The 12,472-nt window shown below is 46.9% G+C and overlaps 1 protein-coding gene across 3 annotated transcripts in view; it reads right to left on the minus strand.

The window, feature by feature from the left end:
* The window catches only part of cnbd1 (cyclic nucleotide binding domain containing 1), a 30,056-nt gene extending 19,383 nt beyond the window's left edge, over positions 1–10,673 (minus strand). For 2 of the 3 annotated variants that reach the window (XM_064333717.1, XM_064333716.1), the window contains exons 1-4: positions 10,347–10,673; positions 9,947–10,019; positions 9,627–9,746; positions 7,197–7,325 (exon numbers count right to left, since the gene is read on the minus strand). In XM_064333717.1, coding sequence (XP_064189787.1) covers positions 7,197–7,325; positions 9,627–9,746; positions 9,947–10,019; positions 10,347–10,386 — 362 coding nt within the window. In that variant the 5' untranslated portion in view covers positions 10,387–10,673. The remainder of the gene's footprint in view (positions 1–7,196; positions 7,326–9,626; positions 9,747–9,946; positions 10,020–10,346) is intronic. The other variant, XM_064333719.1, reaches the window with a different exon arrangement.
* Positions 10,674–12,472: the final 1,799 nt, after the last annotated feature.

Below are 12,472 nucleotides of genomic sequence, written 5' to 3' on the forward strand. Positions count from 1 at the left end.
ATGCAATCTGCTGTGCCCCAAATCTGCTCCTCCCCCACACTCTCACTCATGTACAGTAAGCTACAGTGACACTTGGACACTGCTCTCTCTCTCTCTCCCTCCTCTCTCTTTCTCCCCCTTTCTCCCACTCTCACAGAGATAAACTGCTGACCTCCTACCAGATCTGTCCCCCTCTCTCCTACACAGGTAAACGTCTCTGGTGCCCGCCCTGTCTGACACGGCCACTTCCTGTCACGCCAGGCTGCAGCGGTGGATCAGGGTCTGTGTGATTTGGGACTGGAGGAAGCAGGGCATCCAGTGAATAAACAGCCCAGTCCTTTCCTGTGCAATCACACAGCCCAGCACAATTAAAGCCTCGCACTGCCACTGATTATAGCTTTTATCCCCAAAGAATGCATTTAAAAAAAATCCTTATTTACCTGCTTCCTGCAGAACAAACACGCACACAGGCATGCAAGCACACATATACGCACACATGCACGCACACACATACACACACACACATGCACGCACGCGCGCACGCACATACACACACATGCACCCAAACACACACACAAACATGCCACGCTGGCACTGCTCACGCCCCACACACATGACGCACACAACACACATGCACCACACACAACGACACCACACACCCACGCACCCTGCAGACCACACATATAAGCACCCACCAACCCACCATGACGCAACACATACACACAGCATATACGCACAAATGCACGCACACACACACACACCCACACACACGCACACGCACACACACACGCGCACACACACACACACACACACACACACACACATGCTTGAGCCAAGTGTGCTGTGTGTTACACACTGCAGGCTCATAGCACACTGCTAACTGCAGAAGGCCTTAGGGGTGCTCAGGCAGGAGAGAGTCCAGTTTTCTCATTAAGATCTCCACACTGCAGCCTCAGTCGTTCATTCTCAAGCTGATAATCCAAATTGTCATCGCAAATCCCTCCATAATTTCCAATTAACAGGACAGAGCTTTATCACTGAGGGGAGGCTTTAAAATGTGCCAATTAACTTTCTTTTACCTTTTCCTGGGGAAAAAACAGGCCATTTCAGCAAGTCTGATTTTATAGACCCCTGTGGAGAATGGTGTACCTGAGCCTGCACACACACAGACACACAGACACACACACACACACGCTGCCCTCGCAATAACGAATCCTGGCAAATCGCTCGCTCGGTTCCTCGCCAGTCGCCAAAAAGCCAGGGCTCCTACATCCGACCAAGGATGTCGCAACTCCCTCTATATCTCACAGCTCATCGCCAAACCCCCACCCGCCACCCCCCCCGAAACCGTGTCTTATCACCCACCGCATGCCCCCTCAGGTCTAACTCCAGACGAGGCAGGGAGGGAGAAGAGGCGCTATATCTACCCCTGGGCCGCTGACATAAATCAGGGGATCGAACAGCACCGATAAGAGCTATCTCCCGCACACTTACCGTAAAGGCAAAAAGAAACCTTTTTGGCTACAGAGTGGAGGGGGGGGGGGGGGACTTCATTCATATTCAAACTGCCACTTTAGCTTAGCAGATAACGGGGTGGTATCCAGCACAAAAATCAATTAAATCTGTGACCCTGCGGTTCAGCACTGCTAGCTTCCGCTGCCTTTTCGTTCTACTCCCTCTCTCTCTCTCTCTCTCTCTCCAAAATTAAAAGGACAAAAAAAGAAGAAAATCTTTCTCCAAAAAAAAAAAAAAAAACAGATCTCTTAAATCTCTTAAAACCTTGCGACAGGCACATCCGTTAAAGTGTTTTTTGGGCTAGACGGAAAAGATCTTATCCCCCCAGGCTGTCTCCATAACAACCCCACACCTGTGTGCGCCCCGGCCCTTTGCTCTCAGTGGTGAGGGCTGGACAGTACATTCGGAGAGAACACTGGCTGGGGCAGGAGTTTCCTCAGAAGGCATCCTACAGGCGTGGCGATGTCCTGACCACACCCTAAATCTCCCACATGCAGTCGGCCATTGTTCCGCCGTTTTTATGCTAATCCCTGTTGTCTGGATTAAGATGGACTTAATCCTGGGATCTGGGTGCTGGACTGGATTTCAGGCATCCATCGGACAACCCCCCAAAGGACCCAAAGGAGATGCTCATTTCAGACAGCTGTGCAGACAAACTGTGCTGTATACTCTCTACTGAAGATACAGCACAGGGACAAACTGTGTTGTATTCTATCTACTGTAGATATAGCACAGACACAAACTGTGCACTATACTCTCTACTGTAGATATAGCACAGACACAAACTGTGTTGTATTCTATCTACTGTAGATATAGCACAGACACAAACTGTGCTGTATACTCTCTACTGTAGATATAGCACAGACACAAACTGTGCTGTATCCTCTCTACTGTAGATACAACACAGACACAAACTGTGCTGCATGCTCTTAATCTGCAAAGGAAAATAACTGTTCAAATCCTCACTCTTGCCGTTCTTCTAAATATGTGACGACACATTTCCTTAGGAAAGCCCCGGCGAAGTTGGCCTGACCAGAACCGACCGGGACTCCACCGTCCCGCATGCAGCTGGACCGTGAGGTTTCCACGACAACCCTGCTCTAATGTCGGAGACACAAAACCGTCTGGTAACATGGAGCAAGGCTCAGACCTTCCACTGCCTCAAGAACAAGGGAAATACCCTTTAGTGTCACTTTCCTGTGTGAAAATAGAGTCCAAAAAGTGTGGAAAAGAAAATCATCTCATTGATTTTGTTAAGTGCAACATTCAGTTATCCATAGCTGTTTAGAAAGTTCAGAAACGCCACTGCACTATGGCCTAGTAATGTCAGTCCTCCGGAACCATCGGTATAGTTATCAGCAGCAGCGGTGACAAAATCGGGGAGTATTGAAAGGTGGTGTACTTTCTGAGGGCTAAGACCTGTGTCCCATTCCCAAAAGGTATCGGGGGGGGGGGCTGAGAAAGGGACAAGATGGACCCCCCTAGAGAAGCACAGAATATCTGGCTTATTTTCTCTGCTGATGTTGCCTCTTTTGTTCTTCAGCTTGAAGCTTCGAGCTTTAATGAGTGACATCGGTCCTGGCGCTGGGTCACGAAACGCAGCGGAGGTTAGCGGGTTCTTCCCCGCCGCGAAACACAAAGGACGTGGAGAGCTCGGGGAGGAGACATGATTAATGCACCGGGCAGTGTTGCTGTTCGCGAGGGAGGGGGGGAGAGAGAAAAGAAAAGAGAGAAATAAAGAAGGAAGAAGGAAAGAGAACGGGAGGAGGGAAGGGGCAGAGAGGAAAGAGAGAAAAGAGCGAGGGAGAAGAGGGGAGAGAGCGACAGAACAGGGGAATAGAGGGTGTGAGGCAGAGGGGGAAAGTGAGAAGGGTGCGGTAGAAACACAGGGGTGTGGAGAGGCCGTGCTTCTAATGGGATCTCTCAGTGGATCAGTGCGTCTGTAGCTCCAGCTGCTGGAGCGGGGAGCTAGGCTTCCTCCAGCCAGCCAGCCAGCCAAGCCAAGCCAAGCCAGAGCCTTGACGATGGGCCTCTCAAAACAAAGGAGCCGAGCTGCCAGAGCCCAGGCGCAACCAGAACACGAAGCCAAACGCGTCCGCGCTCAAAGCCCCGCCCCGTTTATACCGCCATGCTGCACGGCCCAAGCCCAGCCCCAAGGCCAGCTGGGAAACACGTCCGCTATCCTGGATGCTGATTGGTTGAGGCGGCGTCCAAAAGGGATCGTACATCCGATACAGTTACACAGGAATCCAATCAGCCAATAAGGAATCACGAACACCCAAATGAGTGCCCTTACGTGAATAATGGATGTTTTTCATTTATTTATTTACTTATTGATTTGTTTATGGTAAATGGTACATGGACTGCATTTATATAGGGCATTTTCCAGCAAGCACAGCATGCGCTTCACGACAAAGGTCCCTCATTCACCCGTTCACACACACACACACACCAACGGCAATCAAGATAGCCACGCAAGGCACCAACCAGCTCGTCAGGAGCAATCGGGGACTAGTCTTCGTTATGTCCCTCAAGGACCCAAAGGCTCAAGGACACTTCGACAGTGAACCGGGGATCGAATCGACAAGTCTCTGGTTGCCAGACGACCGCTCGAACCTCCCGAGGTGTGGGGTGATCTCCGCAGCTGATTGGCTGAACTCAACCGCCAGGTAGGAGGGGTTAGTTGGGGCCAGGTAAGTTTGGTAAAGCTGGCAGAGTTTAACCCTCACAATGCCCTGTGTCCAGGGGTACACAGTTCGTGAAAAACAACATTCGGTGACACATGACAAAACCAGACACGCATCTTTACGTTTGGAATAAAATAACACTTCCAAGGCAGCTACATTTTAAAAAAACGAAAGCGAAAATGAACCATAGAAGTTTTCACCAAAACCATTACTGGATGCTCCACCATCTGAAGGTAAATTATGATTTTTTTTTACAGCTGAATGGTCTGCTCTTATCACCATGGTTTCAAGGCAGGCAGTATCCGAAAAGTGGACAAGATCAAGGTACCGTAATAGCCTGAAAGCCCATTTTGGAAGATCTTCCTCTTTCTCCTCTTCCTCATGTGAGCGGTAATGGGGCCTGTGCCAGAACAGTGTAATGTGCAGAGTAATGGGTTCACATGGGCTCAGTCACGACACCTCTTACGACAGACTGGCACATCAAAGACACGGCAGTACAGTGAATGGACCCAGTGATGCAGTACTCTGCCAATGCAAATGTCCCTTAGAGTGAAGTACACACACTTGCAAACATACACACACATACACGCACACACAAACATGCAAGCACACACACGTAGACAGACATGCACACACACACACACACACACACACACACACAGATTCATGCTTGCACACACAGACACACCCATGCGCACACACACACACAGACAGACACACTCACACACACACACACACACACACACACGCACACACACGCACACACACAGGCAATACCACACACTCATGGCTGGCTTACGATTGGCCAGCCTGTCCTTGAGAGTGAAAAGGTGCAGAGCAGAGAGAGACAGAGATAAAAGGGAGGGAGAGAGGGAGAGAGGGAGAGAGACAGAGATAAAAGGGAGGGAGAGAGGGAGAGAGGGAGAGAGGGAGAGATCACACAGCCTGCAGAGGGAGCAGGCACGAGCACAGCCAATCTGTCCATCTTCCTCACCTCAACATGAAAGAGAGAGAGTGAGAGAGAGAAAGAGGGAGAGAGAGAGGGAAAAACAGCAAGGGAGTGAGAGAGACAGAGAGAGAGGGAGGGAGGGAGAAAAAGACATTGTGAGAGAGAGATAGAGAGACGGAGGGAGGGAGGGGGAGCCTGATTTAAAGAAAAAATAAACAGGAGAAATAGAAGAGGGGGAGAGAAAGTGCAGACTCAGCAGATTGGTGGTCCCTCATTTCCTTCATAAAACAAGAGGAGGGTTTCCGCTGGCGGGGTGGGGAAGGGGGGGGGGTCACGTCCTGCTCCCACGGACCCCCCCCCCCCCCCCAACTGCCCTGGCACACAGACAGGCTCTCACGGGGAGAGTGGGAAGTGTGTGTGTGTGTGTCCCTCATTCAACCCTCTCTTGACTATCTCAGCATTATAGCCTCAAACACACACACACATACATACACATATGCACACACACACACACACACACACACACAGACACACAGACACACGCACACAAAGACACATGCACACACGGGATGAAAAGCAGTGTCTTTCAGGTGTCCTAGGTGTACTACTAAAACCCCTCCCCCCATCCCCCCTTTCTGTGCTGCTATCGCCATGCCGCAAATTGATAAAGTGGAAAAGCGGATTTTAGTGTCTCATTATTATTATTATTATTATTATTGCCATTGTTATTATTATTATTATTATTATTAGTCCTATCATTATTATTATTATTATCATTATTATTACTGTTGTTGTTATTATTATTATCATTAATATTATTTGCTCACACTTGCAAGCTGTGTAATTCACACTGCGCATGGACACACTAGCCATGTGTGTCATTGCTCCATTGGGGAACTGAACCTTAACTCTCTCCTTAGATAAAGATGGGCCAGTGAATGACCAGAGCAGTGCACCAGTCCCTGTTCACCTGATACTGCTGCAGAGATTTGTAATTCTGTTCACCGCGACAGCACGGGGTGAATCCCTGCCTAACCAACCAATTACGGTGAAGCACTTCAAAGCAGTCAGTCAATCAAACTGGCTGCATTACACTCACCTTGTCAGCTGCTGAGGGAACATGACAAATCATGCAATTTGACAAAGCAGCATATAGAATTTTCACTTTCCCCCCGGGTTGATGGAAAAATAGCCTTTCCTACCACACCTTCTCCATTGAAAAGGGAAAAAAGCTTCTCATCCAAAATCATGGTCTCACCCAGATTTTTATTAGTATTAGCATCAGACACTGTCTGGAGGGGGTTGATTAATGCTGAACACCTACAATGCTTTCACCCCCTAAGACCTGTGAATGCAGTATCTCCCAGTATGGCGCCTTTCTGCTGCAACCCTTTCAAACTCAAGCCCAAGATAAACCAATAAAACCACACACTAAGATCCTGGGAGAGACCTGGATCAAAAGCAAAAAAAAAAAAAAAAAGATTCAATTAAAACGATGACATCAATCCCATCAACCCCCCCCCCCCCCCCCCCCCACCCGTCCACCCCCAAAAGAAAACAGGAGAGCACGCCTTGTACGTCAGTCAGGGCAGCTGACCAGAGATGAGTTTTGCACATGTTCAAATAAATACAGAAAACTAAATAAATCCACGCAGTTGCCAACGATGACAGCTTAGGGTGAAACAAAGAGCCACATCCCCTCTTTTTTCAAATGTAATTAAATTCATATTAATGAATTCTTCTTTTCTTCTTTAACATGGCCACTATTCAAGCCTTGAGCAGAAGTGACAGGTTTTTTGGAAACTCTGCTCGACAAGCTTGACATTTCAACTATAGACGATCCTGTGACGCATAAATGATCTCGTGACACCTCTTAATCATTTCATAATTAAAACAATGCGCGTTGTTTCATATCCACAAAGAAAAACGGCAAACGCACACACTTCCGATTGATGGGAATATATTTTCTAAAAGGTGATAAACTGCCCTCTTGTGGCCAACAAAGGAAATTCACTTGAATATTTCTCACGCTCTCTCGGCCATAAAGGGTCCTAGCGGGTACTCACAGTTTCCTCAGAGCCCTCAGTGTTTGGCCGATCATGTGATCTCGCGCCTGCCTGCTGTGACCCTGGCTCTGCCTCATATCCCAGGATGCATTGCTGCCCCCTCGTCTTCCTCTCACAGGAACTTGCAAGCTATTGGGACACAAACATAACTGCTTGAATATTTTGATTTTTTTTCCCACTCTGATTTGTTGTAATCTTTATGAAACCTCAGTTCCCAGTGATGCAGAATATCACTGCCAGTTTGGTGACCACGTATTCTCATTCTGAAAAACTCCAAATGAATTATGCACTTATCTTCACACTCAAAGGATTTCTGTTCATTTGTACACAACTAGACCTTCACTGATAACCTAGAACTGCACGTGCATGACAAATGTGTGTTTTTGTAAGGAAATGTGGCCCTTAAGCAACAGTGTAGTATAGTGGCAAAGCAACTGGGTTTGTATCAGAATGTTGGTTGCAGGTTCAATGCATCTGTAGGGCACAGCTGCCAGTGTTTCCCATACACTGATTTTATATCGGCGTCCCACCAAAATAGATTTTTTTTTTGTATTTAGTTTTTTATTTCGGTAAGTGACAACCACTCATCTATGTTTTAACATTAAGGGAGCTACTGACTCCTTCGGTACATATCAAGCTGTATGAATGGACTGTATGTAAGTGTTGGGCACAGCCGATTTACACTGTATATTTTCAGTCAAATTACTTAACTGAACATTCTAATGCTGATGTCACAATCACTACTGGGAACTGAAAGCAATGGAGTTCTAGAACACCGACAGAATTTTGAAAGAAAAAGATAAAACATTACAAAAACCCTGCTCTTCAACGGGCCTCTGGCCAGCACAGGCTGTATGCATGGTGGCGTAGTGGCGCACCGGCATCCTGCAGAACACGACAGCGCTCTTCTGACACAGTCAATCAGCTCACGCTCAGCGTGAAAGGCTGTCTCAGGCGTCCTGCCGTGAATGGCCCGGAGATGCCTGACTGGGTTCGGGTCTGGTGACAGGGAAAGCTGCAGCGTACACAGCACATCAGTGTCACGGGGATCTGTCAGCCTGAAACTCGCCCCTCTCTGAGGGTAAGAAAATCTTTAAAACGGGGTGAGGAGGAGCACTCAGTACCCTAACGAGTCGGAATGGCTGACTCTGTGGCGCACTGGTAGAGCTGCAGTTTCCATTGGCTGTAATACTCCCGTTCTGATCCTAGTAACCCTTTGAAGTTTGGGGTTTTTTTTAAACGTTTTTTTTAAATGTGTTCTAGAACTCCATTTTTTCAATTACCAGCAGCAATTGTTACATCAGCATTAGAATGACCGGTTAAAGCCATCCTGATCACATATTTGTGACCTCACAAGGGTTAATGGAGAGAGGGGAGATGGGAGGGGGGCTAATGATGATCTCACCTAGCATCAGTGCACAGCAGAGAAGAGAACAGTGGGTTTCACAGAATGCATCAGTCTTCAGGCACATCGACCCCAACCCCCCACCCCACGCACCGAGAAGCATAAGACGAGAGAACGTCACAGCTTCACATCCACAACGAACACCAAACACAACAAATAACAAGCATGGACAAACACAGATGCGTACAGCTTAAACACATGCACACACCCGTAACACACTAAACCACACAAGCACGCACGCACATCAGTTCCGCATCAGTATGCTGAGCTGCATAAGGCGTGACAGAGCGCAGACATGTGCGTTTTTCATGCTAATGCCATACATAGGCGCACGGTCCGAGTTGTAATCGCTCTGAATAGGGGGCAGCCCCGGCCCGACCACCGCGCATTTAATTTCACAAACAAGATGACAGTAACTGCACCTGAAAGCAAGCAATTGCATGTCTAATGCATGGTCGCATGCCACAAGTATGAATGCAAGTATTGATTACCACGTCAAGAGGCACGTGTGTCTCCGGGCATCATCACAGACAAGACAGCCGGGCTGTTTAATAACGCGGAAACAATAATCCGCAAGGCAAGATAATACGTTTCCGGCTATATTCCCCCTGTCACGTCTTTCAGCGTATGGCAATATGTATCAATCCAATGAGTATTACCGATTTTCACGTCAACTGTAAAAAGCCTGCCTGCGCCACCAGCTGGGCAGTTCGAGAAATACAAGTATCTGAAGCAGGAATGCTGTGCAGCCTACAGCCGTTGAGAAGATAACCACCAGTTCCTCGGAATATGAACATGCCGTTACTCTCACGTATTTATTTTTATTATTTACGCAACGTAGCAGATAGGCCTTACGCTTATCCAGATATAGGCTACCTGTACAGCTCACATTTTCAAATGCTATCCATTTATACAGCCGGATACTTCATTTGTGATTCAGGTTAAACTAGACATTTGACCCACTATATCCATTTCAGTTTATCAGCAAACTCATGCAGTGCAGTGCACAGGTGCGCGTGACTTACGGTCTGCAATTTGAAGGGAGCGGGACTCGCGGAATCACTTTCTTGGGTCGGAGGAATATTTTTTGATAGGAGCTCATAAAATCTTTATGGGCCTCTTCTGTGGATTTCGAATCGCTGCCGCTGAGAAAGTTTAAATAATAAAGATTTTATGTCAAAACTGGCATGGACAGTCTTATGTAAGGAAATAATGCACCAAGTGTTGCCTACATTTACATTCAAAATATATTGCTAATAATAATAATAATAATAGAACAGCAACAACGGCAACAACAAATTCGACAACGTAGAACTATGTGCTTTGCCAGCACACGTGGTCTTACCCATCTCCGAGTCCACTGACGCCACATAAGGCTTCCAGATGTGTGTAATCTATGCCGGTAACGATCTGATCATCTGTAACAATAAACATTCAGTTAATAAAACTAGCCTGTATCTACATGTGCTATGCGGTGACTTGTTACGAAATGCACGTAACGATTTTGGTAGCCATGAATTCTAAAAACACACCTTGCTTACATCCTTTACATATTAAAAAAAAATAAAAATCTGAATCCAATAATGGTGCGAACTTCTAATCGATCCGTTTGTCAGAAATGCGTTAAGATATGTCTTGCACCATGGAGATCTACAAAACTTAGAGCAAACTACCGTCCTAGCTAGCTAGCAACATAGCTCAGTTGGCTAGTTTATTGTTAAGGATATTTCCAGATATGTACATACCGCAATACTGCATACTGGGAGCACTGGCTTGAAGTGACATTATTTAACTGACGAAATAAAAAAGAAAAGTAAACTCTGTTGTGTATGGCGTCCCAGTAAACCGTATACTCTTGATACCTTCTCTGAACCGAAGACTTCACTGACGCACATGTTTTGGATAGCTTCCTTTCACCATGGTAACAGACAGGGTCACCACACACGCCTGTTTAGAAGTTGATTCTTTGCTAGGCAATCTAAGTACGGTTTAGCGAATTGCTCGTCGTCTCCTATTACTTTAAGCGAGATGTTTACCATAACACTCACACACACATAAACACACGCACGCACGCACACACACACATCAAAACAAGCGCACGCACACACACACACACACACACTGAGAGAGAGAAACACACTCGAACAGAAGTGGCTTCTAAAATATTTCACATGCAGCGATTTTTCTAATATTAACAGCCGCAAAAGACCAAATGAGATTTAAACCTCTGCTCAAAAAGATACCAGAATTCGAGCAGAATTGGAGTTAATGTATACCTATATAAAGGTCGCTACAGTTATTTGGAGTTCACACTCGTTATGTCCGCAAAATAAGCTCAGCTGAAAGACTACAGCAGTAATCCTCTCAGGACAGACCAAAGAATGTGAGGATTAATTAACTAAATGGTGTGAGAGAGCAAGAGAGAGAGAGAATGCAGAGTTGGCTACTGGCATAAATGCTCTATATGCAGTTTTTTTTAGGGCTACTGCACTTTGGGGCCACACCAACATTCTCGTTCAGGGCCAACAAGACCACAGTGCCAGTTCTAAAAGAGAAAAGCATCTGAACATGACACATATCTTATGTATTCTAATGCTTTTAGCATTTAGCAACACATTCAATTGAAACACAGATAGATCATATTTGAATTTGAATGCACACAGAGAGGTTTTTAGAGAGAGAGAATTTGCATTTGAGAGATATTTTAGTATTCTATGAGTAGATAAAGAGAATCTGACAGAGATGTTTCAATTGTTTGTGAGTGGCAGATATTAGGGAGAGCTGTGAAAACGTTGCACGACCAGGCTGTTCCCCTGTATTGTGGCTGGGGGGCATATATAGGTGGCAGTCCACAGGAACTCAATAAATGATGTCATGGAGCCACATTACAACCGTTGCATGAATCACACAGAGAAGCACGTCTCTTATGGTGAAAGGGGGGCTCACTGGGAGGGGAAAAGGTGGTGGTGGTGGTGGTGGTGTGCAGGTGGGTATTAGCAGCGCTAATTGCATCAGCCTGTCAGGTTATGAGGACAGCCCCCCTCCTGACAGCAGTCTGTGAGGGATAAACTGAGGTGGGGGTGGGGGGTTTCGGTGTCTCTCTGCAGTAGCCCTCACCCCTCCTGACTGGCCGGACTGACATGTTCGGCAAGCTGAAAGCAGCCTTCGGGCCGCCCCGAGTCGGCCAGGATCCACAGACCCCGGCCCCAGCTCCAGCGCCCCAACCTCCACCTCCGCCCGCACCTGCCCAGGTAAGACCCCTGCAGCCCCCCACCTGCTGCACCCCTTCTGCATCCACCTTTAGGTCAGATAGGCAGGCTATTTTTCCTCTCAAATCTGATCAGTTTTATTCTGGTTTTTTGGGATTATCTACCTTTTCTTCCTTATTCAATTATTTATTTATTTATTTACAAGTCAGTAAGTGGGTAAGTAAATAAATAAATACATAAATAAAAGGCTGATTTACTCCGGGGACGAGGGTTCCCCTGCCAGGACCGAGCGGTGGAAGATTGCAGCAAGGCGTTTCTGTGCTTAGAGGTCCCATCACAGACGTGCGTGGCCCTGCGGGACCCTGCCTGAGTTAAGGCTGCAATGGAAAGACAGGCGGAAGTGACGTGAAATGAAGAACAGACTCGCTCAAAAAAAAATAAATGAAAAAATCATCAAATCAAGTTTTATGTGTAAGTGCTTTTTACAGAAAACTGCCACAGAGATGTCTTACAGAGCGGCAGAAAAAAGAACAACACCCTCTTCCCTGATTCCCATCCCCTCTTCCACGTCTTCTCCCCTAGATCTAGCCTATATTCCTCTATCCTCCAAAACCTCTTTTTACTTTCCCTTCTACATGCTAATTCTAGCGATGAGGGACTGC

The sequence above is a fragment of the Anguilla rostrata genome, chromosome 4 (assembly GCF_018555375.3).
Source record: "Anguilla rostrata isolate EN2019 chromosome 4, ASM1855537v3, whole genome shotgun sequence".
NCBI lineage: Eukaryota > Metazoa > Chordata > Actinopteri > Anguilliformes > Anguillidae > Anguilla > Anguilla rostrata.